Source organism: Protopterus annectens, chromosome 15.part0 (assembly GCF_019279795.1).
Source record: "Protopterus annectens isolate FY-2018-M chromosome 15.part0, PAN1.0, whole genome shotgun sequence".
NCBI lineage: Eukaryota > Metazoa > Chordata > Ceratodontiformes > Protopteridae > Protopterus > Protopterus annectens.
In genome coordinates, this window is record NC_056749.1 from 391,927,253 (window position 1) to 391,952,986 (window position 25,734).

The following is a 25,734-nucleotide window of genomic DNA, read 5'->3' on the forward strand; positions in this document are numbered from 1 at the left end:
GCAATAGCCATTTTACGTGCTTTAAAGTGATTATTTTGTTTTAACTGCCTTAACTTCTTAAAAAAAAAAAAAAGCTATCCTACACTTGTTTCTTGCCTTTCTGAAGCTAGTAAAGTCCAGTTTTCAGAGTTTGCTGAATCCAGGGCTGTATTGCAGTTTCTGTGTTGCCCATACCTTACTTGGATAGAAGGAAGTTTCTCTGTTCACCAGTGAGAGTGGGGAGCTGTGAGCAGCCTATCTGTCCCTGGAGGAGTGGTTTTCAGCTCAGAATTTGTAGTTTATTGGTAATTTTTGGGCTAATTTCTATCCCTTTCATCTTTCTGCTATAAAAACCCGCATTTGTGCGGTTTTACTTACCGCGCAGTGCTAGTTATGTAGGGTTAATTATCCCCGGCTCCACAAAGTCTGCTCTTCCACTTTTTCCCTTATAACTTGTCAGTCTTTTAGCCTAAAGCACTCAGACCCACACCTTTTAGCCTAGCATTTGTTCTAAATCTGCTGCAGCACTAAATAACCCCCAGCACTCAACTTCCACATCTGCCAGAAGGGAACAGTCTATATACTTCCCTACTTGACAGCTACTTCTCCACTTAACAAAAGCAAACAGTCTTTACCACTTATTCAGGCATGTCCAAGGGACAGCTCCCAGTGTACTCTCCAGCCTACCTGATGAACCTGGGCATCTTGAAGCCATGTTACAACTGCCTCATGTACACAGACAACCCTCTCCTCCTACCACCAAACACCAACACTTGCAAGAGATGCACTTATACAGCCAATCTAGAGGCAAAGCTCTCTCCAACCAAGACTGGAACAGACAGTCAAGAGGAGAAGGTAATAACTTGCAGCACCCCACTCACTACACACAGACCAACTAAACCAACACCTCCAAAACCCACACATAGTAACACCAAGACATATACGGAGGCTCTGATTAAATCTGCCTAGGCAACAGAGACCTCCAAAGCAGACACACAAGCAACTTCTTCCCACCAACATACCTCAAACAACACATAGCTCACAAACTTGGTGTGCCACACAACCACAGCCCATAAGGCAAAACAACATACCCAACACACTAGTGATAGGTGACTCTATGGTCAGGCACACCAACGTCCCACTCACCAGGCTGGACAAAAAGAAGGTTACTGTCAGCTGCTTGTCGGGTGCCAGAATCCGCCACATGACACATGCACTCGGGTCACTACAAGGCAAGTTCAAATATGACTCTGTCATTGTCCACGTTGGTTTAAATGACCTGAGATGTACCTCCCTGGACTACATGAAAAGAGACATGGAAGAGCTCTCTGATCTTGTAGCAAAGGCAGGTATGACCCTAGCCCTGAGTAGCATCCTGCCTTCACCAAGAATGATACCACAATACAAGGATAAGATGATCAACTTCAACAATTGGCTAAGCTTCTGGTGTCATTCAAAGGTGATCCAGTATATGTCTGCCTGGGATGACATGCTTGACATGCTACAATGCTTCGCCAGAGATGGCCTGCACCTGTCACTCCTGGGATTCGGGATATTGGCCTAGGCTCTTGCCACCCCCATAGTGCCTTTTTTAGGCAAGGCTCAAAAAAACAAACCCACCACCATAAGAACTACAGGTGACAAAAACCTGAGGGCAATGCTGCTCAATGCTAGGAGTCTAAACTTCAAAATGCACTCATTCGAGGCACTCCTCAAAATGGAGAACATCAATATCTGTGCAGTGACTGAAATCTGGTTCAGGGCTCCTGAGAGCACTCCAGCACTACCAGGATATAATTAATTCCACACGTTTTGGCCACAAAACCAGGACCGAAACACGAAGGGCGGAGGTGTATCCATCTTCATCAAGGACATCCACATCTCCAGGCTAGTTGAAATCATCCAAGTGCAACTAACCCTGGGAAAAATGCATTCCAAATTGTAGCTTGTTATAGATCCCCCACCATTACCCAAGACCCTCATTCCTTGTTCCTGGGGACATTGGAAAAAATGAGGTTCTGACCAAATACCATAATAATGGGTGATTCCAACTACCCTAACATAAACTGGGAAAACTACTCTTGCACTAATCCCCTTGCTCAATGATTCCTGGAATTTATAAACTCTAATGTCCTGGATCAACTTGTCAACACCCCCACCAGGGGCAACAATATTCTGGACCTGATCATTATCAACATGGGTGACCGGTGCTCAATGCCCGAGATCAACTCCTTGCTTGTTAGATCAGACCATAAACTAATCACCCTAGATACCCACATCCTGACCCCACGCCCACACAAGGAAACCATTGTAAAAAATTTCTCCAAAGCAAACTTCACGCTACTCAAAACTGAGGTGGCTAACTTTGTGATGCCCCCGCAGATGGATAATACAGTCAATACAGTCATGACTGCTGAATCCTACACAAATACACTCTACAAGCACCTGCATGAGTGCATGGATTGTGCAATCCCCAACAAAATCAAGATGCTATCCTCCAAAAAAACGAAGCTGATCTGGTGGTTTGCTGCCATTAATAAACTCTACAACAGAAGGAAGAAACTGTTGCAAAAGAGAGTAAAAACCCAGGTATGGAGGAACTCACTGATGGGCCTTGGTAAGAAACTAAGATCTCTCATTAAATCCACCAAAGCTAATTTTGAAAGAAAAATTGCCACAGATACCAAAGACAACCACAAAGCATTCTTTAGCTATGTCAAGAATCTCCATGGCAACACCCCGATCTGCACAGAGCTACAACAGAATGGCGCAAAATATACAAAGCCAACTGATATTGCCAACATCTTGGCAGATAGGTTCAGTGCAAACTTTACGCCTCCTCATCCCCCAAAGGGCCTATAACTATACCAGATGGTTGTAGAGCCCCATCAATCACAAACACGCAGGTAAACACGGCACTCTCTAAAGCCAAAAACACAGCATCCATGGGACCAGACAGCATCCCAGGCTGCATCTTACACGAACTCCAAAATGAACTAGCCCCCACCTAAACTCCACGTTCAATCACAGCCTCACCACAGGCTATGTGCCCACGGAATGGTGCACAGCAGCAGTTAACGCACTCCACAAAGTAGGAATCGCCACAGTCCCCGGGAACTATCAATCTATTAGCCTGACAAGCCTGGTCTTTAAGGCCATGGAGCGTATCATCATGGAACTCATAAACAAAGACAATGGTAAGCTCCAAACTTTGGATGCTACCCAATTTGGATTTGTGAAAGGTAGATCATGTCTCCTAAGCCTGGTAGACTTCTTTGAAACAGTTATCAAGGCCATCAATGAGGGCAATGTGGTCCACATAGCCTACCTGGACCTCGCTAAAGCCTTTGACACTATCCCCCATTCAGGAATCATAGATAAGCTCATCAACCTTAACATAAACCCTTACGTCATGAGATGGGTGGCCAACTGGCTCACGGACAGAACCCACACAGTGAGAGTTGCAGACTCCAGATCCGACTCCAAACCAGTGACAAGTGGAGTGCCCCAGGGTTCAGTCTTGGGACCTCTCCTGTTATGTATACACTTCTCCGAAGTGCAAGCGAACACAGAGGGTCTATGGCTATCCAAGTTCGCAGATGACTGCAAACTGGGTGCCATTATCGATTCATCTGCTGATGTAGACATCCTGTAAAAGGGCCTCACCAAGACAGACACCTGGTGTCAAAATCATGGCCTCAAGCTAAATGCCAAAAAGTGCATTGTTATCCCCTTTGGTAAAAACATGGTACCCATGAATTACCAAATAGGGGGAAGCTCACTTAACACAGAAAGTGCGATAAGAGACCTTGGGACCCAAGTGGATAGTGACCTCTCCTTCGATAACCATATTGCCACAGTGGTCAGAAAATCTTACTACGTGGCCCATCTAATCACAAAAGGGTTCACATCTAGAAATAAGGAAGTCATCGCCCCCCTCTACTCATCACTCATCAAACCCCTCATTGAATACAATGCCCTGTTTGGGATGTACCTCACAAGACACCTACAACAACTGGAGAGGCCCCAAAAGTACCTCACCAAGAGGATTGCTGGCCTCAAACAGTTGCCCTATGCCGACCAACTCAAAAAACTCCAACTCTACTCAGTCGCATACCGCTTACTCTGAGGAGACCTCTGTCTAACATACAAAGCCATGTCAAACCCAAAATTAATGGACATGCTCCACTTAAAGAAATCCCAATCTCCCCGATCTACATGCTCTAGGGACCTAATCCTCACCACAACAATAAATAGGACATGCTGGAGGGATAGATTACTATCCCCGAGACTTCCCATGCTCTGGAACTAAATTTCCATCTACATCAAGCAGAGCTCATCATTAGCACTCTTCAAGAAAAACCTGGATAAGTGGATGGGTGATAGGAAATTCACCCCTGGGGTTATGTCTGGGGCACTGCTCTATAGAAAGGCAGGACTTTAACACTACATGGGGGACGAAAGCCAATACACTGTTGGCTAGGCTTGCTTTGGCACTCGGGCCGATAGCCTAGTACCTACCTATGAACCTAAAAATATGAATAGGGTACCCTAATTACTCTTTACTGCAAGTACTGACAGCACTAATAATTAGCCCACTTGCTTTCTTTCGTCAGAAATTGGACTCTAAAAGTTGCATCTTACCACAGATAGTTAACTCCTTCATAATAAGTGACCCTGTAACATATGCTGTAATGATCAAAATATAATAAACAATTCAGTTCGTTATATTTCACTGTCAAACAGTAACATGACTCCTTTTTTACCATTTTCCCTAGCTGTATAACAGACACACACTCAAACAACTCCCCTCTTTTTCGGTTTTACTCCTGCTACTCATTTCCTCATGCTCCCGCATGCACTAAAATTTATGCCACTTGGATTTGCACTTTTGATCATCCTCATTTTCAGTCTTTATATAATTAGTCTGCATTACTTTACAAAGCAAATATACTATACACTCCTTTAACTTAGCCATCACTTCCTCTGCATATGTAAAAGACAACATTCTATATGTTCAAATAATACACATTTAGCAGTGTGAAATAAACTGACTATACATTTCAATTACATGCTGCTATACAAGCTTTTAAACCACAAGGCTAACAGGTTTACAGATGTGTGGATTACATGATAAATAAACATATCATTATTCTATTTTGCACATAATGATGACTACCATATCTTTGCTTTGCAGGTAACAGCAAAATGATCAAAGGTAATAGTAATCTACAAGTGAGTGCAGCATTTATCGCTCATAGTGGTTTCTGTTTGACAGCGAGGCAAGTCTTTCTTCGGAATTTCTGGTTGTAGGCTGTAATCAGTTCTAATGCATTTCCTGTAACAGCGCACATTAGGATTACTGTATGTATCAATTACTTGTTGCAGTTACCACATTTTTAAGCATCTTTCTCTGCCAAACACTAAGTGAAATGCTGACTCACAGTAATAGAAGGTTTTGTATACAAATGTTTCAGTCTGCAATGAGGTACTGCTATGCTATCTATTTCAAAACATGCATTTTAGGCATAAATGGTAGACAGAGTGCATCTGCAGTAAAAATGGCATTACACAGCATTTGAAACGAGAGAATGTATTATTTACTTTGCTGACCTTTCTGACTGTATTAAAATCACTGTCATTGTGGAAAGTTAAGATAATGTTAAGTGTCAACATCATGCCAGAATGCAAATTTTGAAATTAAAATAATTTTGTAAAGCTTCATCAGATGGATGCCTCCTTTCTTTACCATTTTTAGAAAGTATTTGTTTCCATTTTACAAACTTAGATCAGGTTCTTTCAATGTTGTTTCTGTCATGGAATAGCAGCTACCTTAGGTGCAAATTCCATCTTACCTTCATCAGGTCTGACTTCCTTCTCATCAGGTGTATAACCAATGGCAGCTAGGCCCAGACGATTCATCCATCTGTGCAAAATGGTTAGAAAAATGAAATTAGTTTTAGACTTGCACAAAACTGGCAAAATGGCTGCTCATATACCAACAACTGTGCATTCATTCTGTAGAAATTGGATCAGAAAATAATAAGGAATTAGTTCTATGAATTATCTTTAACCCTATTAATGAAGACCGTGCGTTAATTTTTTGGGCGGAATAACTAAAACATCTTTGCAGATCCACGCTTCACTATATCAAAGATGAACAGATTCTGCTGTACTGGAATTGTTCTCCTTTCAAGAACTTCAGTGAGGGACAGACTATGACACCATGTTCATGACTAACAAAAATCAGCCTGTCTTAAGGGCATGCTTACATTAATAATTATCTGTAACTGGGGATAAGAACAGAAGTTAAAAAAAATATTGCAAAGCTTCTGATGAAAGGACATCTCAAACATATTTCTTGCCATTTATTGTTTTCTAAAAGCATAACACCAGGCATAACAACAGTTTTCATGAGTTTCTATCAGGGTGTACTGTTCTAAACATTTCAGCAAACTAACTTTATGCGACTATGGCAGAAGAAAACATGTTTTGTGGTTGGAGGAAGCATGTGACATTGAGTAACTCCTAGGTTCCTTTACCTACTATAGCAATACTTGTACCATACACAGGAGTAAAGAATGTAACTTGACTGAATTTCATTAAACTGTTTTTAGAATAAAACATTTTGCCCAGCACCTGGCAATAAGCATAGAGGATTATGGCTCTGAGTTGTTCTGTAGTTCAGGGTTTGATTCCAGCAGTATCCAGCTATCAGTTGTTCTGTAGTTCAGGGTTTGATTCCAGCAGTCTCCAGCTATCAGTTGTTCTGTAGTTCAGGGTTTGATTCCAGCAGTCTCCAGCTATCAGTTGTTCTGTAGTTCAGGGTTTGATTCCAGCAGTCTCCAGCTATCAGTTGTTCTGTAGTTCAGGGTTTGATTCCAGCAGTCTCCAGCTATCAGTTGTTCTGTAGTTCAGGGTTTGATTCCAGCAGTCTCCAGCTATCAGTTGTTCTGTAGTTCAGGGTTTGATTCCAGCAGTCTCCAGCTATCAGTTGTTCTGTAGTTCAGGGTTTGATTCCAGCAGTCTCCAGCTATCAGTTGTTCTGTAGTTCAGGGTTTGATTCCAGCAGTCTTCATTTGTCTATTGTGTGAAACTGAACAAGTCACTTACGAGCAGTGCTTTGTGGCAGTTGGGAAACTGGGCTAGCTCATCAATGCTCTTTTGCACCACATGCCAAGTAACTTACTATGAACCTATTGTTTGTGAATTGCAGCACTATCAAGTGGAAAAGAAAAAAAGTGCTTTCTGTCATGATATACTTTCTTACTGGGAGAAATTAAAATAAATGAAAGAGAGGGGGAGTGGGAGAAAAAGACGCATAACGTTGGGAAGAGCCTTTCCGTGTACTGCTGACCAAAAGGCACATTTCTTCTACTTCTTTACATAATACCTTCCCTTCCTTGATCTTCTGGATTTCTTTATGATGCTTAAGACTTGGATGTAGAAGAAACCACTGTTAGAAATTAACATTATATTCTGTAGGTGGCAGATTCAGAGTCTTTAGGTTTGAATAAAATACCGCAAGAAACGTCTACAGACAATAATGCAAAAAACTTTATTATTCTCTCTAGCACCTCGGCCAGTTTGCCTTCACTGGAGTACAAAAAAAATTCATACTAACACAGTAAATAGTCTTACCAATAAAACAATTAGCATTAATTAATTAATTAATTACATACGTCCAGTTACATTCCCTGTTTAACCCCTTAGGGGCCAGAGTATCATGCTCCAAAATATACACTGTTTCCTTATATAACAGCTTATCTTTTAAACTAATTCCCTCCCCCATTTGTAAAATTATTTGCTCTAAAATACAACCTGTTAATAGAGAAGCATTACTATTATGAAAATCCCTAAAATGGAGAGCTAAAGGGCTTTCAAAACGTATATTTTTAATATCCCTAACATGCTCTTGCAGTCTGACTTTGAAAGCCCACTGACTTTCTCCAATATAAAATAACTTACAGGGGCACTGTAAAACATATATTATTCCTTGTGTATTATAGTCAAATTTCTGTACAGTTTTAAAATTCAAATTATTTTAGAAAAATCATTCACTAATAAAGGACATGTAGAACATTTACTACACTATATGTGCCATAATTATTATTATTTAAGTCTGAATGCCTTAGTTTCATATTGGAGACTTATGCTAAGGCAAGGGCCATACTGAATGTTGGACATTATACATGAGCAGAGGAAACCATGGCTGTCACAGCCAATAAGGTGCTATTAAAATGAGACTGACTTTGTTTTGTTTTGCTTTTAACAGTACCTTATGGATTAGAGGTAATGAATAGAAGGCACACAGTAAAGTCTGAACTGACTGAAAAGAAAAGGTATCTGTACTCCACATGGTCTAGAGAAGAATAATGGAGGAAAACATTCTAAACGACTGTCAGATTTATGTCCAGCCAGCCATCTTCTGCAAGAATCCACACTTGCAGGGATCCACTATGAAATCCTGACTGACAAAATGCTGAGAAACCACACTGGCTTACATAAGTGCCAGAAATACCAAAATGGTGAAAACTCCATCTTTAAGTACTTTTTGCAGGGGAAGCAAGCCTCCCCCAAGCTTAAATCAAACTCCACAGTCTCATAAACATGATAAAGGGAGAAATCTCCCAAAACAAAGGCGTCACTAGTGGCGTGTGCTTAGAAACTGCACCAACACTAATTTCTTATAGAAGGTAGTCACTGGCATTATGTTTCTCAGTGCCTTCTTATTCGTGTACTTAATTCTCAAGGAACTTACAGATATACTCACTTACAGATGTCCTGGAAAAAATAAGGGATACCATTTCCTTACTTTAGTTAAAGCAAATTTTCTGTTCAAAAAAATCTACCAACTAATTTTGTTTGCCTGGGATATGTACTGCTGTTAACTGAAGGTTGTGTCTTACAGCAGTCTGGCAGTTAGCACTGAAGATTAAACCTAAAAGCTGTTAGCGAGCTGTTTTCTTTAGTCCAGGGTTTTATTCCCTCAGCCTCAGTTTGGCTACTGTGTGATTTTGAACAAGTCACTTAACCAGAAAGTGTTCTTGGCTATTTGTCTAAGTATGGAAAAGGTCCATATGAGTCCATAGTCCACCCTGGTAAGCAAATAGAAATAGGTACATAGATAAATAACTAGATAGAGAAACAAAGGAATACATCAATAAATTAACAAATAAAGCCCATTTCTGAATTATTAGTCTCTGTCTGCAATGCTGAATAGATTTTATTTCCCCTTGTCTGTTTACATGTCACATTGAGTTGTCTGCATTAATTAGCAAGTGTCCTATGAGAAATGTATCCATAAAAGCTAGCTTAAATTTGATGTTCATATTACTCAAACTATTAAGACAGTTAACAAGAAACTAGGTTCTATGTACAGAATTAAGAACTTTCTAACTCCTTATACCAAATTTACTATAGCGCAAACTCACCTTCTCTCCACCCTACTGTATGCCTCCCCGGTCCTATCCTTCCTCGATAAAAATGAGCTCAACAAACTCTCAGTTGCTTATAACCACATCGCTAAATTTGTGACTGGGTCACTTTACCGTACTCATCACTGTCTCAACCTAAAGAAACTTGAATGGTTAGAATTACCTAATCTTCTAAAATTTAACCAACTTACGGAAGCATTTAAAATAATTAAGGAACCAGAAAAAAACCCCTCTCTGAACAAACTCCTGACCCCTTACTCCAACCATAACTGCCTCCGATCTTCTAATAGTGTCCTGGTACAAACAATGAAATCAAATAACTTGGGAGGTGATGCTCTCTATGCCAATTCTATTGGAAGGCTATGGAATTCCCTTCCCAATAACCTTAGACTAACAACTTCACTCAGCCATTTTAAAACTAGTCTCAAGTGATTTCTTAAGGCACACTGGCTATGCCCTTGTGACAATCCTGACTAAACCTAAGGCTCCCTACAACCCACTCTTTATTATCTACAGGACTTCCTCACCCAAAACTCACTAGTTTCATTTAAACTTATTCTCTATACACGTCCGCTTCTCTTTGACTGCCCCCTCCTATAACCATAGATTTGACTTGTCAATGAAGATATAGCCTTCTCCCTTGTGCTTAAAAGCACAAACCTCTTTACTTCTCGACCTATCTAAATATCTGGGTATCTACTCAACATTGTAATTGTGGAATTTAATAGAATATACTTGTATTCAATCTATCTGTATTTTGAATGTTTCTGATCTTAGACTATGTATTGTTTGTTCTTTTTAAATGTGGAGCTTTTCTCCCCGGGTCTCTGCTGAAAAGGGATATGTATCCAGTCAGACTAACCCGGTAAACAAATGTAAAATAAAAAAATAAAATAAAATGGTACTCTGCAAACTACCGTAATTTCTTTCACCTTACTGTTAAAGGGACATTACATGGTGATTCCAGTTGCCGTGGACTGACATATTGATGAAATAGGATGTATTTGCATTATTCATTGAGTCTGTTGTGAGATGATCTATCTTCAAAATAGGTAAAAGGGAAATTGTGAGAGCTACACTATTAAACCCGTCTATCATGTTAGTTCTTTTCAACTGCAGTGAACAGAATCAACAACTTTAGAGAATCAGTGGATTGAGTAAATAGATTTCTGAAATGCAACTATGTCTTTCTCATACGTAATCTTGCTTGAGAAATTAGGCAAATGCAAGACAACATGTATTCTAGAGCTTTCATTAAGTTTGTTGCTGCTGTGGTTTGTTTCTGAAAAATGTCAGGAACCCTTGAATCTCAGTTATCTGGTCATAGTATGAAGATACTTTCATGAGTACAGAGTTTATGACTCCACCCAAATAGATTACTGAAGATGAAGGTGTCTAGGAAAACTTTTTTTCTGTTATTCTCTACAAGTGCATTTCAGCAGGTATCACATATAAATGGTGCTGTAAACGTTTCCATCTTTGATACTATATGGTAATCATCTAAATTAGGGAATGTGATTTTTTTGCTTTCTGAGATGTGGAAACATTTGAGTTAAGCATTTAGTAAATACTCTGAGAAGTGTGGATTGTCTAAAAGGCAGAGTTATAGTTAAAATCTGGAACAATAGAATACATATTCACAAAATGTAAACAGATTTTGATATTGATATTGACTTTTAGAGTCTTCTCCATGAGAGTTTTAAATTAGCAATATAAGTGTCATGACTATTATTTAATAAAAAGGCAATGTGATTGTCTAAGCAAAGATCTTGAGTCTTCAAATGGGTCTTGGCTGTCTTTACTAGTACTCATGTTGGCATTTAAATGCTGCAATAATGAAGGCTGTAAAATACTTGTACATGAGAGTGAGTGAATGATAACTCCAAGCTTCTTCTACTTGCTTGGCATACTTGCTGGGGCTGTTTCACTTATGAAAGTGCTACTTGATGGTGGCATGTATAATCAAGATGTAATGGTAGAGAAAATCATAAACTCACAGACTAATGGGAATTACCTGGAGGAACGTTGTTGATAGGAGGACAGGAAGATCTTAACTACAGAGCCATTTTCCTCTCAAAGACAGGGGTTTTGATGCCAAGAGTGGATAGTCATAGTAGAGTCTTATCAGAAGAAGCTGTGGAAATACTGGAAGAAAACTTACAAGCCTTGATGATTTATTCAGGGATTTCCAGGATACTTCTTGGGAATGTATTTGATGGTTGCAAGGCAAGATGACTTAAGTTGAAACACCAGATCAGAAATACAAGTACTGTTTTACTCCACTAAAAGAGGACTAAATTTGAATTGTAACTGGCCAGGATTATGTTAAGCAAAGGGATGCTTGCTTTTATTTTAAACTGAGAGTGGACTTTAATTTGACATTTCACTGTAAATAAACTCACTTAAAGAAGCAAGAAAACCTCTTCAGTATGTTAGACTTTCTACACTGGTGGTCTCAGTAGGCATAATTAGGTCTCTATATACCAAATTTATTTTTCCATTCCTCCATTACACCTGCAAGTGAAAATAATTTTCAGCTAATTTTCCCATCTGAAAAGATGGAATCTTCACTCTTCTCTGTGTTTATCTACTCAAAATAGAAAGAGAGATATGTGTAGAGAGAAACTGTTTATGAATTAACTGTTATAATTTGCCAAACAAAATTGAAAAAAAAAAACTCATGGAGACTCTGGTGTAGACCAACACAAATGTGTATAACCATACAATGGTTCTTCAGAAGAGGAATGTGGCTCATCAAGAGAGAAATGATGTTACTGATAAATATAATCAGTCCCCAGGAACACAAGATGCTGGTACTGGGAAGACAACTTTTGTCAAACATCAAAAACTGAAGAAAAAAAGGATTAAATGAACATTAATTATGCTCTTAGTTAGGAATGGGGTCCATTGCTGACATAGTATTAAAATCCTAACCAGCTTGGAGAAATTAACAAGCGACGACAAACTTCATAAACCATTCCAACAATTAAGAAATTGAGTAAAGATGATGAACATCATGGCTGTCAGGAGAAATGGGCTATCAGAAACTAAAATGAGTTGCTAGCTGGGGCTGGTGTGTCTTCTGAAACCCTATTAATTGAAGTTTCATAACTGGATACGTAATTCAAGACTAACAGAAAAAGCACAGATATCTGTTCTAAAGAATATTTTAAGGTTAAGGTTAGAACCAAAAGTTTTGTTTTTTCTTTCGGCTTTTCCTGGTTAGGGGTTACCACAGTGGAACTCCGGTCCACTAATGATTGGCAGTCATGTTTTATGGTGCCGAGGTGCCAGCCTGCTGCCCAACCTTCAACGAAGGCACGCCCATTCATGCATGTCTTTCGAATGCCACTCCACTGCGGGGAGGACATGCAGACTCCACACATTAGGCGCTCCAGCCGAGAATCGAATGGGAGAGCCTCTTGCTGTGAGGCAACAATGCTACCTCTGCACTATTGCGGCTTAAGGTTAGAATCAAAAGCTTAAGGTTAGAACCAAAAGGGAACAGTGAAAATAAAATGATAGGAATTTTAGCAGTTAAAAACTCAGAGGGGCACACCCAAGTATTTACATAATTTGCTTTTTAGAATGATCCTAAGAGGGTAAGAGTGCTGAAACATTGGTTGCATTAACTGAAAAGTTGCTCTTTAATGAAGCACTGTTTAAAATTGAGCAACCTAAGCCTGTAACTTAGAATGAGCAGATGTCTGTGAATACATTAAAATTGTGTGTAATTGAAATTGTAGGTTTTGGATGTGGAAATTTAGAACCATTGGCCAAGAAAATAAGGGACTCAGAAATTCAAGGATATAATTGGTATGGTAGTCAAGAAAAGTTGGCTGTATTTGCATTTGATATTATTTTATACCTGACAAAACCAGAAAGGGATATCACAGTGTGGAACATTTTGAGACAGTTTCAGATCTTTTTCGGGATACAAAATTAATGAAGCTAAAAGAAAGGCAATAGTGGTAAATTATGTATCCACACACAAACTGATTCAGTAATATCCATATTTATAGGGACATGATAAAATGAAATATTTAGGAGTATGGATTAAAAATGATTCTAGTGTGGCAGCTAAGGGTATGTGGGTAGATGGACTTCCAAGATGGCTGCACATTGAGTAACAGCTTTTTTCTAGCTCTCCCGGTGTGAAAACAGAAACTCAGCAGAGAAGGCCAGTAGGCTTTTGTTTATGGATAAATTTCAGTAACTGGCTAGTAAGTGTACTGCCTTGATGCCAAGAATAAAGAAATACAGAAGACCTGGAAAAAAATCAGCTACAAAAAGTGAAAAAGAAACACTGGCTGGGGAAAGTTCTGCAGCTGTTCAGCAAAAAGCAATGGAACCTTCAAACATGACTTCCAGTAATCTACAGGAAGATATAAGACAACTGCATACAGACCTGGTTCAAATAAACAAAACACTGATGGACTTTATCAACACAAACAACAAAAGGCTGGAAAAAAATGGAAGAAGCTTTAAAAAGATATTCAGATGAGATGATAAAGCTGCAAAAATCAGAGGTTGAAATGAAAAGCCTGGCTGAATATGAAACTGCTCAGGAAGAGATGTTTCAAAAAATAATAGAATTAGATCCCAAAGACATGCTGTAGGCAAATTGGACACTCTAAATTGGCCCTAGGCGTGAGTGCGTGCATATGTGTGTGCCTTCTGTGGAAAGCTGGGCACCGGGCTGGCAACTCGACACCGTAAAACTCCATTGCCAATCATAAGCGGACAGGTGATCCGCTGTGGCGACCCCTAGCCGTAAGATGAAGAAGGATGTGGAAAGTGGGGGTACATTGCTAAACATTGTTTAACTAATAATAGGAGTGCTGTGTCTATCAAACATGCGATTTTGAACCAGCAAACTGAAAATGAACATGCAAGGATGGAATATGATAAAATAGCTGCTAAAACAACCAAATTAGCATATTGGCTCTGTGCCACTGCTAAGTAGGTATTAGTAGATAAGAAGGAATTAAAAGGGCTATTAGATGTTGGAAACATGATCATACTTATTAAGGAGTCCTATATCTGAAGGCATGAAACAAATGACAGCAAAAAAGTGGCAGTAATAAGTGTTCACTGAAACAGGAAAGGTATCCTATAACATATGCAAACATTCAGACTCTGTTGTGTGTACTGCATCATGCAGCTTTGGCACTTTATTTAACATACAGGGCCATATTTGGCCAAGCATTCCCTCAGATCAAGGCACTGGAAATTACGGGGGAAGAGCACAGTGAGATACTCCCTGACTAGAATATGTTCCTAATAAAATGAGGGCAGCAGCAACCTATCACACTATTAGGAATACACACAGAACAATGCTCAAGTAGATGACTAAAATATGTAGGATGGCAGAACTGAAGAATCCAAGATTATGTTCTAATGCACAGGAATAACATAACAGAGTTATGATGGAAACTGTATGTATGTCACATGTATACAATAATGGAAATTGTTATTGTGATATTTTTATTGTTGTTAATGTATAAAACTTTATGTTACAAATTAACAATGTGATGAATAAATAAAGTTGTTTATATAAAAAATACACAATCCTGAGTACAGCCCTAGCAAAAACTGCATATATGATGTGTGTGTGTGTGTGTGTGTGTGTGTGTGTGTGTGTGTGTGTGTGTGTGTGTGTGTGTGTGTGTCTGTGTTTATGTGGGGGGAGCAGCCTGAAACATTGTTAAACTATATAGTAATAGGTATATATAGACTTCAAAAGTAACTAAAACCTGTCATCTGGATTTGGCTGGAGGGGATAGAAGAACCTGCGTGGTATTAAAAATCTGTTTTTGAGTCTTACCAAAAAAGTTCAGTTACTAAATTAGTGATGATGCTAGTACAGAAGCCAAAAGGGAAGGTTTCTTTATGCATGAAACTGAACCTTGTCAGAAGATTCCAATTGTTAAAGTAATGTAGAACATCTGTGTACAGAATGAGAGAGAGAGAGATCCACAGTGGTAAACTCATTAAGGGAAGAAAGGGAACATGAACATTATCCAAATTCCATCTATAATGTCAAAGCGGGCTAGTCAGAAATAAGATTGTTAGCTACAGCTAGTTACAATGACAGATGTTCCTAAGGTAAAAGTAAAGGGGTTACGTAAACTAAAAGCAGAAGAAAGAATCTGGAATGAGTTGTCTTTTTTAGGCCCCCTCATCTTTGCTATATATTTCTGTGGCATAAAAGCTGATATAAGAGGACTATGACTATCCAAGTTTGCTGATGACTGCAACTCTGGGTGGTTATCAAACCCTGTTATGCTACTCAAATTCTCCAGCAAAGGCCGGACCATCCAAATGCTTGATGTACTGTGCATGAGCTTACCCCAACACCAAGACATGCAGTATAGTTTCCTCTGGTAAATCCAGCGTCACTACTTTTTACCACACAGAAGGCATTCCACTTAAATTTGACACAGTAATCATAGACTTTGATGCATTTGTTGAAAAGACTGTCCTTTAACTGCCATAGCTCTGTGATGGTTAGAAAATTCTTCTACTTCGCACAGAATATCATTTATGGTACCTCATCTAGGTCCAAAGAAGTTGTAGTTCTACTATCCCTTATTAGACTCATCACTGAATATAATGCACAGATGATAATGAACTTTGCTAAGTACATAAACCAGCCTGATAGGCCTTAATATTTCCTTACTATAAATAACTGAAGTCTCTATATACTTAGCTATTCTGAAAGATTAAAAGCTCTGTTCCTCTGCTTAGTGTCATACACACTTCAGAGAGTTGACCTCTGCTCAATCTTCCATCCTAAGAACAACCCAGCACTGTTTGAATGCCTTTACCCAAACAGAACCAGTAAAACCAACACCTGCTCTAGTGAACTAAACCTATATTATAACATCAACACCGGATGGCATGACAAATACTTAACCCGATGTACGTGCTGCTTTTGGAGCAGGCTGTCCTGATCCTTCAAGCAGAACACTCCACTACCACCCTTTAAAACTAATCTGTGTGACTGCATGGGTGTTCCTAAATTTTCACCAAGGATATGTAGAGAAAGTCTACTTAATGGAGGGCAATGTTAGTTGCCCACAGTACTGGGTGATGAGGCTGAGCTTTTTTTTTTTATCTGTCACCTTAGAAAAAGCCTATGGAACTATGAACTAATAGGAAGGAATAAGAGAAGAAGGAACACAAATACAATATCCATAGGTGAAGAGGCTATTTCCTCTGCTTCATTTCACTGTATGATGAAAGCATTCCTGACTTGGCAGATTTGTAGATAAGCAATGCAAATTTATATATATCAAAGGGAAAATACAATATATTAAAACTGGGATAGAGAAAATATAGCCAGAACAAAAAGACAAACCGATTTTCAGATTGACCCCATCCCGTGCCTTTATTTTAAGTTGAGAAATGGCTTGCTGTACAGGGTAAATAAAGACAAAGAAGAAATACTACGTCAACTGTAAGATCCAAAACATTTTAGAAGACTAGGGATGAAATTCGTACATGAAATGAACACAATCAAAGCTAGAATCTTAGCTAGATCTTATTGGTCTAGTAACAATGATCAACATTGAAAACTTCTGTGCAGCTTACACAGAATGTTAATAGACAGCACTGCATCCTGGATTCAGATATTCACTGATGCCAATGCCTATTTTGTTGAAGTCCCTTTTGACTGGATAGCCTTTTAGAATCACCAGTGACGTCTATTAATGGCTATTCTTCTTCTTCTTTCGATTTTTTTCCTGGTTAGGGGTCACCACAGTGGATCACCTGTCTGCCCATGATTAGGAGTAGAATTTTACAGTGTCGAGTTGCCAGCCCGGCACCCAACCTTCCACAGAAGGCACACACGTGCATGCACTCACACCAAGGGCTAATTTAGAGTGTCCAATCCACCTACAGCATGTCTTTGGGATGTGGGAGGAAACCGGAGCACCTGGAGGAAACCCACGCGACCACAGGGAGGACATGCAGACTCCACACAGATGGCACCCCAGCCAAGGATCGAACCAGAGAACCTCTTGTTGTGAGGCAGCAATGCTAACCGCTGCACCACCGTGGCCACCCACTATTAATGGCTATTAATACATTCTAAACTATTTACTATTCTACAAACTTTTTTTTTTGAAGCAGTAATCTTGCAAAAAGCCAAAGCTATGTCAGGAGTGAGAGAATTAGTATTACTTTTTTCAAGGATAGGGTTCCCTAAAGATATACTACAGACCAGCCTCACCATATGCATCAGCTTCAGTGTACTACCCTCAAAAAGATGGGTTAGTGCAGTGCTATAATAAAAGTCTGAAGTCTGTGCTAAAGAATACCAAAAAGCAAGACTGAAAAAACAGACATCAGTTACTTCCCTAGCACCTTTCTGCTTTAAGAATGTTTTCTCAAACTTTAGCAGGATTTTTGCTACTTCAGTTACTATAAAGGATACATGACCAAGGAATGCTGGACATGGCAAAGTAGGACGAGGAGTAGAAAATCCCCATTCCCACTTTACAAACTTACAAGACAGGTTCAAAATTGATATGCTAATAGTTAAGGAGCATATGCAAATGGTACTAGAGCTGCAACAGGGGGTGTATAATAAAAATACTAGAGTTAAATAGGGAGAAAGTGTAAGAATCACTTCCCTCTGCTGAAAATAAGTTCCTAGTAAGATAGCAAGGACCCACTAAGGTGGCAGAGAAACTAAACAAAGTGAACTACAAAATAAGACACAGGAAATTCCAGGGCAGATCTATCACATAAATATGTTAAAATTATGGAGGGAAGGTGAAGCTTATGCAATTCAGCTGGGAGCTGACATCAGTGCTAACTATATAATTTCAGAGAATTCTGTTATTGCTGTTCAAACAGGCAAACCATTGTTTCTGAGATATCTGAGTGAACTGATCTAATACATCATCATATTAAAAGCACAACATAGGAGAAGGTAAAACCTGAAGTTATATAGAATACCACAGTCCCAATAAAAGCAGGAAATGAAGAAGTAAACATACAAACAAACAAATGCTTAAACTAGAAGTTATTGAAGAGTCTGAAAAGTACATGGTACATTCCAGTCATTATGCTGGATTGTTCTATAAGATTTTGTAATGATTTCCAAAGAATGAATGCTGTTTCCAAATTTAACACTTATCCAATGTCCAGAGTGAATGAGATTATACACAAGCTAGGCAAAGTAAGGTTTCTGACCACCCAAGGTTTAATCAAGCGGTACTAACAGATAGCAGTCACAGAAGCAGTGTTCTCCAAACTTTTGATTTTACTGTCTTACCCTTTAGAGTTCACAGAGCTCCTGCCACTTTTCAAAAGCTCGTAGATAATGTTCTGAAACTCCATGCCATGTATTCAGAAGCATATCTCTATGGCATAGCAATATATTCGCAAGATTTGTAGTCACAATCTTCCAAAGTACACAATGTTCTGAATGCCTTGAGACAGGCAGGACTTTCTCTTAAGGCTACTAAAAGTTAGAAATGTATGTAAACAGTAGGAAATATAACAACATTGTACTTATAATACATTGAGAGAATGTGTAGTTACATTCAAAGTACTGAAAATTAAACAATGACAACATTTAAAATAGGGAGACATCCAGTTTGACAGTTGTGATAATCATAACTATTTACAAGGAGTTATGAGCAGTCAGCTCAACGCTTATAGAAGTGGTCCTATACAGTTAAGCAAGAGGGTCAGAAGGGGGGTTAAAGAGCAGAGTGGGGCAGGGGAGTGGCCTATCCTGGGGAGCTGCAGGAACAGAGTAAGGAGTTTGTAAAGTGGGTTTTTAGGAGCTTTTTAAATTGTATTGTTGAGTGAATGGTCACTAGTGAGTTTGGTAGGCAGTTCCAAAGCTTGGAAGTGTAGTTGGAGAAAAGGGGTTTACCTGCTGAGTTTTTTACTTTAGTGACTTGTAGGAGAAGTTTATTGTTAGAGCGAAGGGATCTTGAAGCAGAGTAGGGTTGAATGATATCTTTGAGGGCTGGGGTGTTTTCAGGGTGGTGGAGAATTTTATGAGCTAAGGTTAGTTGATTAAAGTGTAGGAGCTCTGGGAGTTCAAGCCAAGCGAGCTGTTTGAGTGATAAACAATGATGTGATTTGTAAGAAGTGTTGGTGGCAAATTTGCAGATTTTATTGCAACAAGCTTCAAGTTTGGCAAGGTCTGTTTTACTGAGGTTTGCTAAGACTGGGGATGCATATAGCAATGTTGATAGAAGGTGTGTCCTGGCAATTGTAATTTTTGTATTACTTGTTAGAAACTGGTTATTTATATATAGGAGGCCAGGTTTCTTGTGAACATTTTTGATGGTTTGCTCTATATAGAGATTGAATTTCAGGTTATTGTCAATCACAGCCCCTAGCAGTTTGGTATGGGCAGTTGGAATGATCATGGTTTTGTTTTTAGAAAAGATGTGAAAGTTTGCAGAGGGAGAGGTTTTCCTAGAGGGGTAGAAGAGCAGAAGTTTTGTTTTATTGAGATTTAGTATAAGCTGGTAGTTGGTTAACCAGGTTTCTGCAAATAAGAAAGAGTCTTGGGTGATGGTTTGAAGGCCATTGAGGGAAGAGGCTGAGCAGATCAAAGTGGAGTCTTCAGCATATTGAATCATGCTGGCATGGGTGTGGTGGAGTGAAGCAGTTTGGTAAAGAGAGAATAGAAGGGGTCCATGGATGGAGCCTTGTGGGACCCTTAAGTTGACTGGGAGGAGGGGTGAGAGGGATTTTTGCCAGTGGACTGCTTGTTGCTGATCTGTTAAATAGCTTTGAAACCAGGCAATAGCAGTACAGCAGAGGTTATGGGAGGAAAGGACACTAATGAGTTTGCTGTGGTTGACCATGTCAGAGGCCTTTGACAGGTCAAGGAATATGGCTGATACAAACTAGGAATTGTTTCTGTGTTGGTTAACTGTTTGTAAAGGACAGTATGGCTGTTGTGGTACTATGTGCAGGATGAAAATCATGTTGGGTATGGGATAGGAGATTGTATGAGAGGAGTTATTCCATGAGTTAGGAGTGTACTGATCTTTCCAGGATTTTAGACAGGGGTGAAAGAATGAAATTAGGGTGATAGTTGGTAAGTTCACTAGAGCTACTGCCTTTGTGTAGTGGCAAAATGTGAGAGATTTTTCAGACAGTGGGGACATATGTTGCCGTTATTGATCTGTTTATGAGTATGGCTATTCGGTGGAAAGATAGTTTCTGCTGCAGTTTGTAGATACTCTGCAGGGAAATTATCAGCAGCAAAAGTGTTTGGTTTTAGTTTTGCAGTAGTTTTTTTATGTAATGGATGGGGAATGGGTTTAACTTGAAATGGCTGGTGGTATTATGTGGGGGTATATTATGGTTTGGTTTGGGGGGTAGGATTGGACTTAGTCTGGTAGTCATCTAGAGTTTGAATGGATTCTGTGAAGTAAGTGTTGAATTGGGTAGCTAGGGTTGCTGAAATAAGAATGGAAGACTGGTACCAGCTGGAGGTGAGGTGGTATAGTTTACTGCAATGAGGTTATAAATGGTACAGTTCAATAAATTATGATTTTATCTAAAAGAAGTTTTAAAATAGCAACAGGACATCTTATGTATATTTTGAAACTTAATGTAAGTCTTATTACAACCTTGGAGCTTTTCTCCCTGGACCTCCACTGAAAATGGGGTTATTTTGGCCCAGTGGACTTTCCCGTTAAACAAACGCCAATAAATAAATAAATACATATGTTATGCTCCAGGTATTATGGGCCTAGTAGCCACAGGCTGCTAGTTTGAAAATATCTGTATGAATCAATCTTTTAAAAAAATATACACATATATACGTATAAGTATATGGTAGCCTTAACCATCACTACACATGCTGCTACAGTCTGTTGGCCTACGTATGGTTTCTGTGTTATATTTTATTTTAAATGCTGCCTTATGAAAACCAAGCATTGCAATCTATTTAAAGTGGACCTTTTTGATTCTGGCATTCCATTTTCCATTTGTCATTACTATTGCCAAGAATTAATGTCTGGACATGTCATATTCCAGATTTCTGCTTTATTATGGTGACTTATCAACTAACAACTTCTTTATGAGATCAGCTGGGCCTTTTTATTACTATTAATTTTTAAGTTGTTTGATGCTATATAGTGGGCATATCTGAAGACATTAACAATTTACTCAGGCATTCTTGCACTAAGGAATCATTTGTACATATTACTGGAAAGCTAAACTGAAGTCACAGATAAAGTCAAAGTTTAATTCATTGAGAGTGCCATAAAAGGGCCATAGGAGACACTTTGTCATATGCCTGTTACCCAATACATAAAAGCAGAGCTGGGTCATCAGGCCTAGCTGTTTGAAAGCAGCTTTCAAAACATTTGTTTTACAACTTTTTTCTGAACTTTGGTTACCTTGAGGTTAGTCATACTTGTGAGAAGTATACAGGGTATTGTGGCAGGGAGGTGGGATGTTAACTCTAAAGACAAGATACATGATTTAAAAGCCGTATTTGATTAACTTGCTTTTTAACACTTTGGCTACTCATGGAAACACCTTCAAAACTGAAGATGTCATTCTACTGTGAGATTAGGGATTCTAATTATAATAAATCATTAAGTGAAAAGAAAACACTTCTGTCTCTTCCACTTTGTGTTAGCAAGTCAGCAGTAAAATATGCCTTGTAACTGTTTACCATAAACTTTATCCGTGAGTATGCTGTACTGCACCAGGGATAATCTTCTTTATTCTCAATAGTCTAAATTGTGGCACTTCTACTTTATCCTCAACTAGAGCTCCCTCTAGCAATGGAAGATAATGTGCTCCTTTGCTTATAACCCAGCACTGATTAAATACATATTTTTAAATGTATTTTATTATTTGCAAACTGGATAGCCCCACCGCCAAGCATAAATATGTCGTATTTTCAGGGTCTGGATGGGAATACTGTCCAGAGTCGCAGGCTTTGCAGGTTGTAACTGAAGAAGCTAAACCCAAGCATACAGCATGGAACCTGCTCGTGGCTTACTACTTTAAACATCTATTCTGTATTGCAGAATATCTTGCAGCTAGATAGATATCTCTTACATTTTAGGACATCAATTTACTTCCTGACTACAGTCTCTAAGACGATAACCTGAAGTATAGATTTCAGTCTTTCATTCAAGGCTTCCATATGAGACAATATTACAAGGCTGGCTGGACTGGATGAGTTGCAGAGAGAAGATAAACAGTCTTAAGTCACCTAATTATGGTGTTCAAATCATACAGAAATAGCATTGAGCATATTCTTTGCAGAGTATTTCTGTGCATGATGGAAAACAGAAGTTGCAGTAAGATATACTATACCCTGCACATTCCATCTAAGCAAATAGCATACAACTCAAAAAAAATCTCTGCATCAACAGGGCTTCCATTCAGGGTACTCTACGTCAGCACTACGTGTTTTCTGAAACATTCATGAAGGGCTGCGAGCATAACTGAAGGATGAAAAGGCTTGTTGAATTAATGCACAAAACACTGAGACTTAACAGAAGAAACACTAAGAGCCAGTGCTAGAGACCCAAGTTTATGTAAGAGTACAGGATTACTGTATATACTGAGTATAATTAATGTAAATTACTTTTTATGCGAGAGAAAATAAATCAACTTCAAGGTGTTCATTAATTAAAAGGAACACAAATATACAAATGTGGAAAAAATCAATAAGCCTCTGCTAGTCTTGCATTTTTCAGCCTAGTAAAATACAACCCAAAACATATTAATTCCACACCAGTGATTATTCGATGACAGCATAAATCCACACAATACTGCAGCAGCATTCTACATATTTTCCAAGGTTACAGCCAGTGAGCTGGAACAAACAGAATACATGATCACTCGAGGGCCTTTAAAGTAGCAAACTCTCACAAAAATGTGAAAGCTACAATAAATAATTAAAGCTTGATACATTCGTGCTGATGAGGCAGGCGTCAAGGAAAAGTGTTTCTAAATATGAAGCCCAGTTTGTATGTCACAATTAATTAGCTTAAAGCCTAAATATTACTGAGCAATGGAGGCATGAACTACAGCAGAAACTAGGAAAAGTAAAAAAGTCTGAAGACTTAATGTGCATGCTTTTGAGAACTGCAAACATTTCTTTGTTTTGTACTTGGAATGAACAGTGCTTGAAGCTGAAACTTAGATTACCAATAGCAATAATCATTCATTGCTAATTTTTGTATATTTTGTGAATATTGCTTACATAAAATGAGACAGAGATGAAACACTTAGGGTAATAGTTAAGGGTATGAGGAACAGACAAAACTAGATAACGTTAAATAGGAATGTGAGATTAGCAATTAGGGCAAACCATAGGGCACAAGGAGTGAAATGAAGGATGGGAGGTGAGGGAGACATAGTAGAAAATCAACAGTGATGGCATGAGCAGCAGAGGCTAAAGGTGAAAGGGAGTAGGCACATCAAGAGGGAAAGCAAGGGCATCTTTAGGTACATTGCACAAAGATGGAAACGATGGACGGAACTGACAAAGCAAATCAAAGAAATGGGGAACAAATGATTGTTATTGAATGAATGAATGTTTTCTTTTACATTTTGCACAAGAGAAGGCAAGAGGATGGTGCCATGCTGGGAGGGAGACAGGTTTGATTTTGAAGAACAGTATATCATCATCAGGACAGAGGAAGTTCAGAGGAAAATGGCTGATCTTAGGGAGGATAAAGCACAAGAAACAGATGGACTGCCTCCCAGACTCTGTAGAAATCTGGCAACTGTGTTGATAGACTCCCCTTGATGGAGATCTTTGACATATCACTGGCAACTGCAGAAGATGCGGAGAAGTGGAGGACAGCAAGTGTGGTATCCTTGGATACGTGTGGCCAGAAAAAAAGCTCTGGAGAAATTTAGGCTTGTTAATCTAACAAGACTGGCATGGAGAATCATGAAGAGAAGCCTGGTATCATTTTAGAGGACAAAATTCTTCAAGACAGCAAGCAACATAGATTTACAGACATAAGGAACTGCTGGTTTAACAGGATCCAGTTTTAGACCGGGTGATATGTGAACTTCCCAGAGGAATAGTAGTAGGTAGTCAACATGAGCTTCAAAAAGGCCTGCAGCTCAGTCCCACACATGAAACTGATAGGAAAACTGGAATAGATGAGGGTAGAATCAAGGCTCAGAAGTTGGAATAGAATAGCTCCATGGTTTACTGGGAGAGCATAAGAGGGTTGTGGTGAGGGGGACAATGTCAGAAATTAGGAAAATGATTTGTAGAGTGCCACAGGGGTATGCCCTGCATTTATCACTCTTCAGTATGCTTATCTCAGACATATCTAACACAACAGATAACAGCATAAATCTCTTTACTGACAACACAGAAGGCAGGTGAAACTGAAGGGGATGAGGGTGTCTAGAAGAGTTTAGCAAAGCTATTGGAAAAGCTGAGCAAGTGGGCAGAATGTGTCAATTGAGGTTCAGTGCAAACAAGTGCAAAATATTGTATGTGGACCACAATAACTTTGCTGTGGAATATCAGCAGGAAGGAGTAGAACTAAAGTAGAACTGAAAGCAAAATAGCAGGACAAAGATCTGGGGGCACTGATCACACATGGACTGAACAAGAAGAGCAGATAAGGAGGACAAATGCAGCAGGAGATAGAATGCAGGGTATATACTCAAGAGGACAGAATGCAGAACCAAAAAGTTAAGGCTTTCATTCTTTAGGGTTTCGGTAAGACCAGACTTATGCCATGAAAATCAGGCTGCTGGAAGGAATTCAGAGGAAAGCTGCCAGGAAGATCAGTCAGATGGAGGGGAAGGAACAGAACAAGAGTACAGAGGAGCTGTGCCTCTTCTCAGCTGAAATCAGAAAAGGCAGAGAAAACATGGCAGTGATTCAGAAGATCACATCAGGAAGATCTGAACATGTCATTCTGAATCTGAAGTCCAGAAAGAAAAGAAGGTGCATGGGCAGCCGACTATGGTGGCTAACTATTTCCTTGATATCCAAAAGTACTTATTGACAGAGAGGGCTTTAGACCACAGAATGGACCAGTGGAATGGGTGTGGGAAGAGAATCAATAGAGTGTTAATGGCCTTAAAATGTCAGACTAGATAGCTTTATTTAATATGTCTGCAGTCAAGCAAATGTCATTTTATGGGAACGATACTTAATGTCCACAGCTGTATCCCACTAGGTGAAAATGGAGCTACATTACTCACAAGCTAGGCCTTAGCTCAGGAATATATCTATATACTAAATGTATATGGGATAAATAGGTTAAACAAACATTGTATAAGGAGTACATTTTGCAGAAGAGATCTTTTCAAAATAACA

The 25,734-nt window shown here is 39.1% G+C and overlaps 1 protein-coding gene across 1 annotated transcript in view; it reads right to left on the bottom strand.

Moving 5' to 3' along the window:
- The window catches only part of LOC122789835 (connector enhancer of kinase suppressor of ras 2-like), a 340,361-nt gene that overhangs the window by 146,783 nt on the left and 167,844 nt on the right, over window positions 1-25,734 (bottom strand). Inside the window, exon 5 of the mRNA XM_044057273.1 lies at window positions 5,835-5,905. Within this exon, the coding sequence (XP_043913208.1) occupies window positions 5,835-5,905 (71 nt within the window). The remainder of the gene's footprint in view (window positions 1-5,834; window positions 5,906-25,734) is intronic.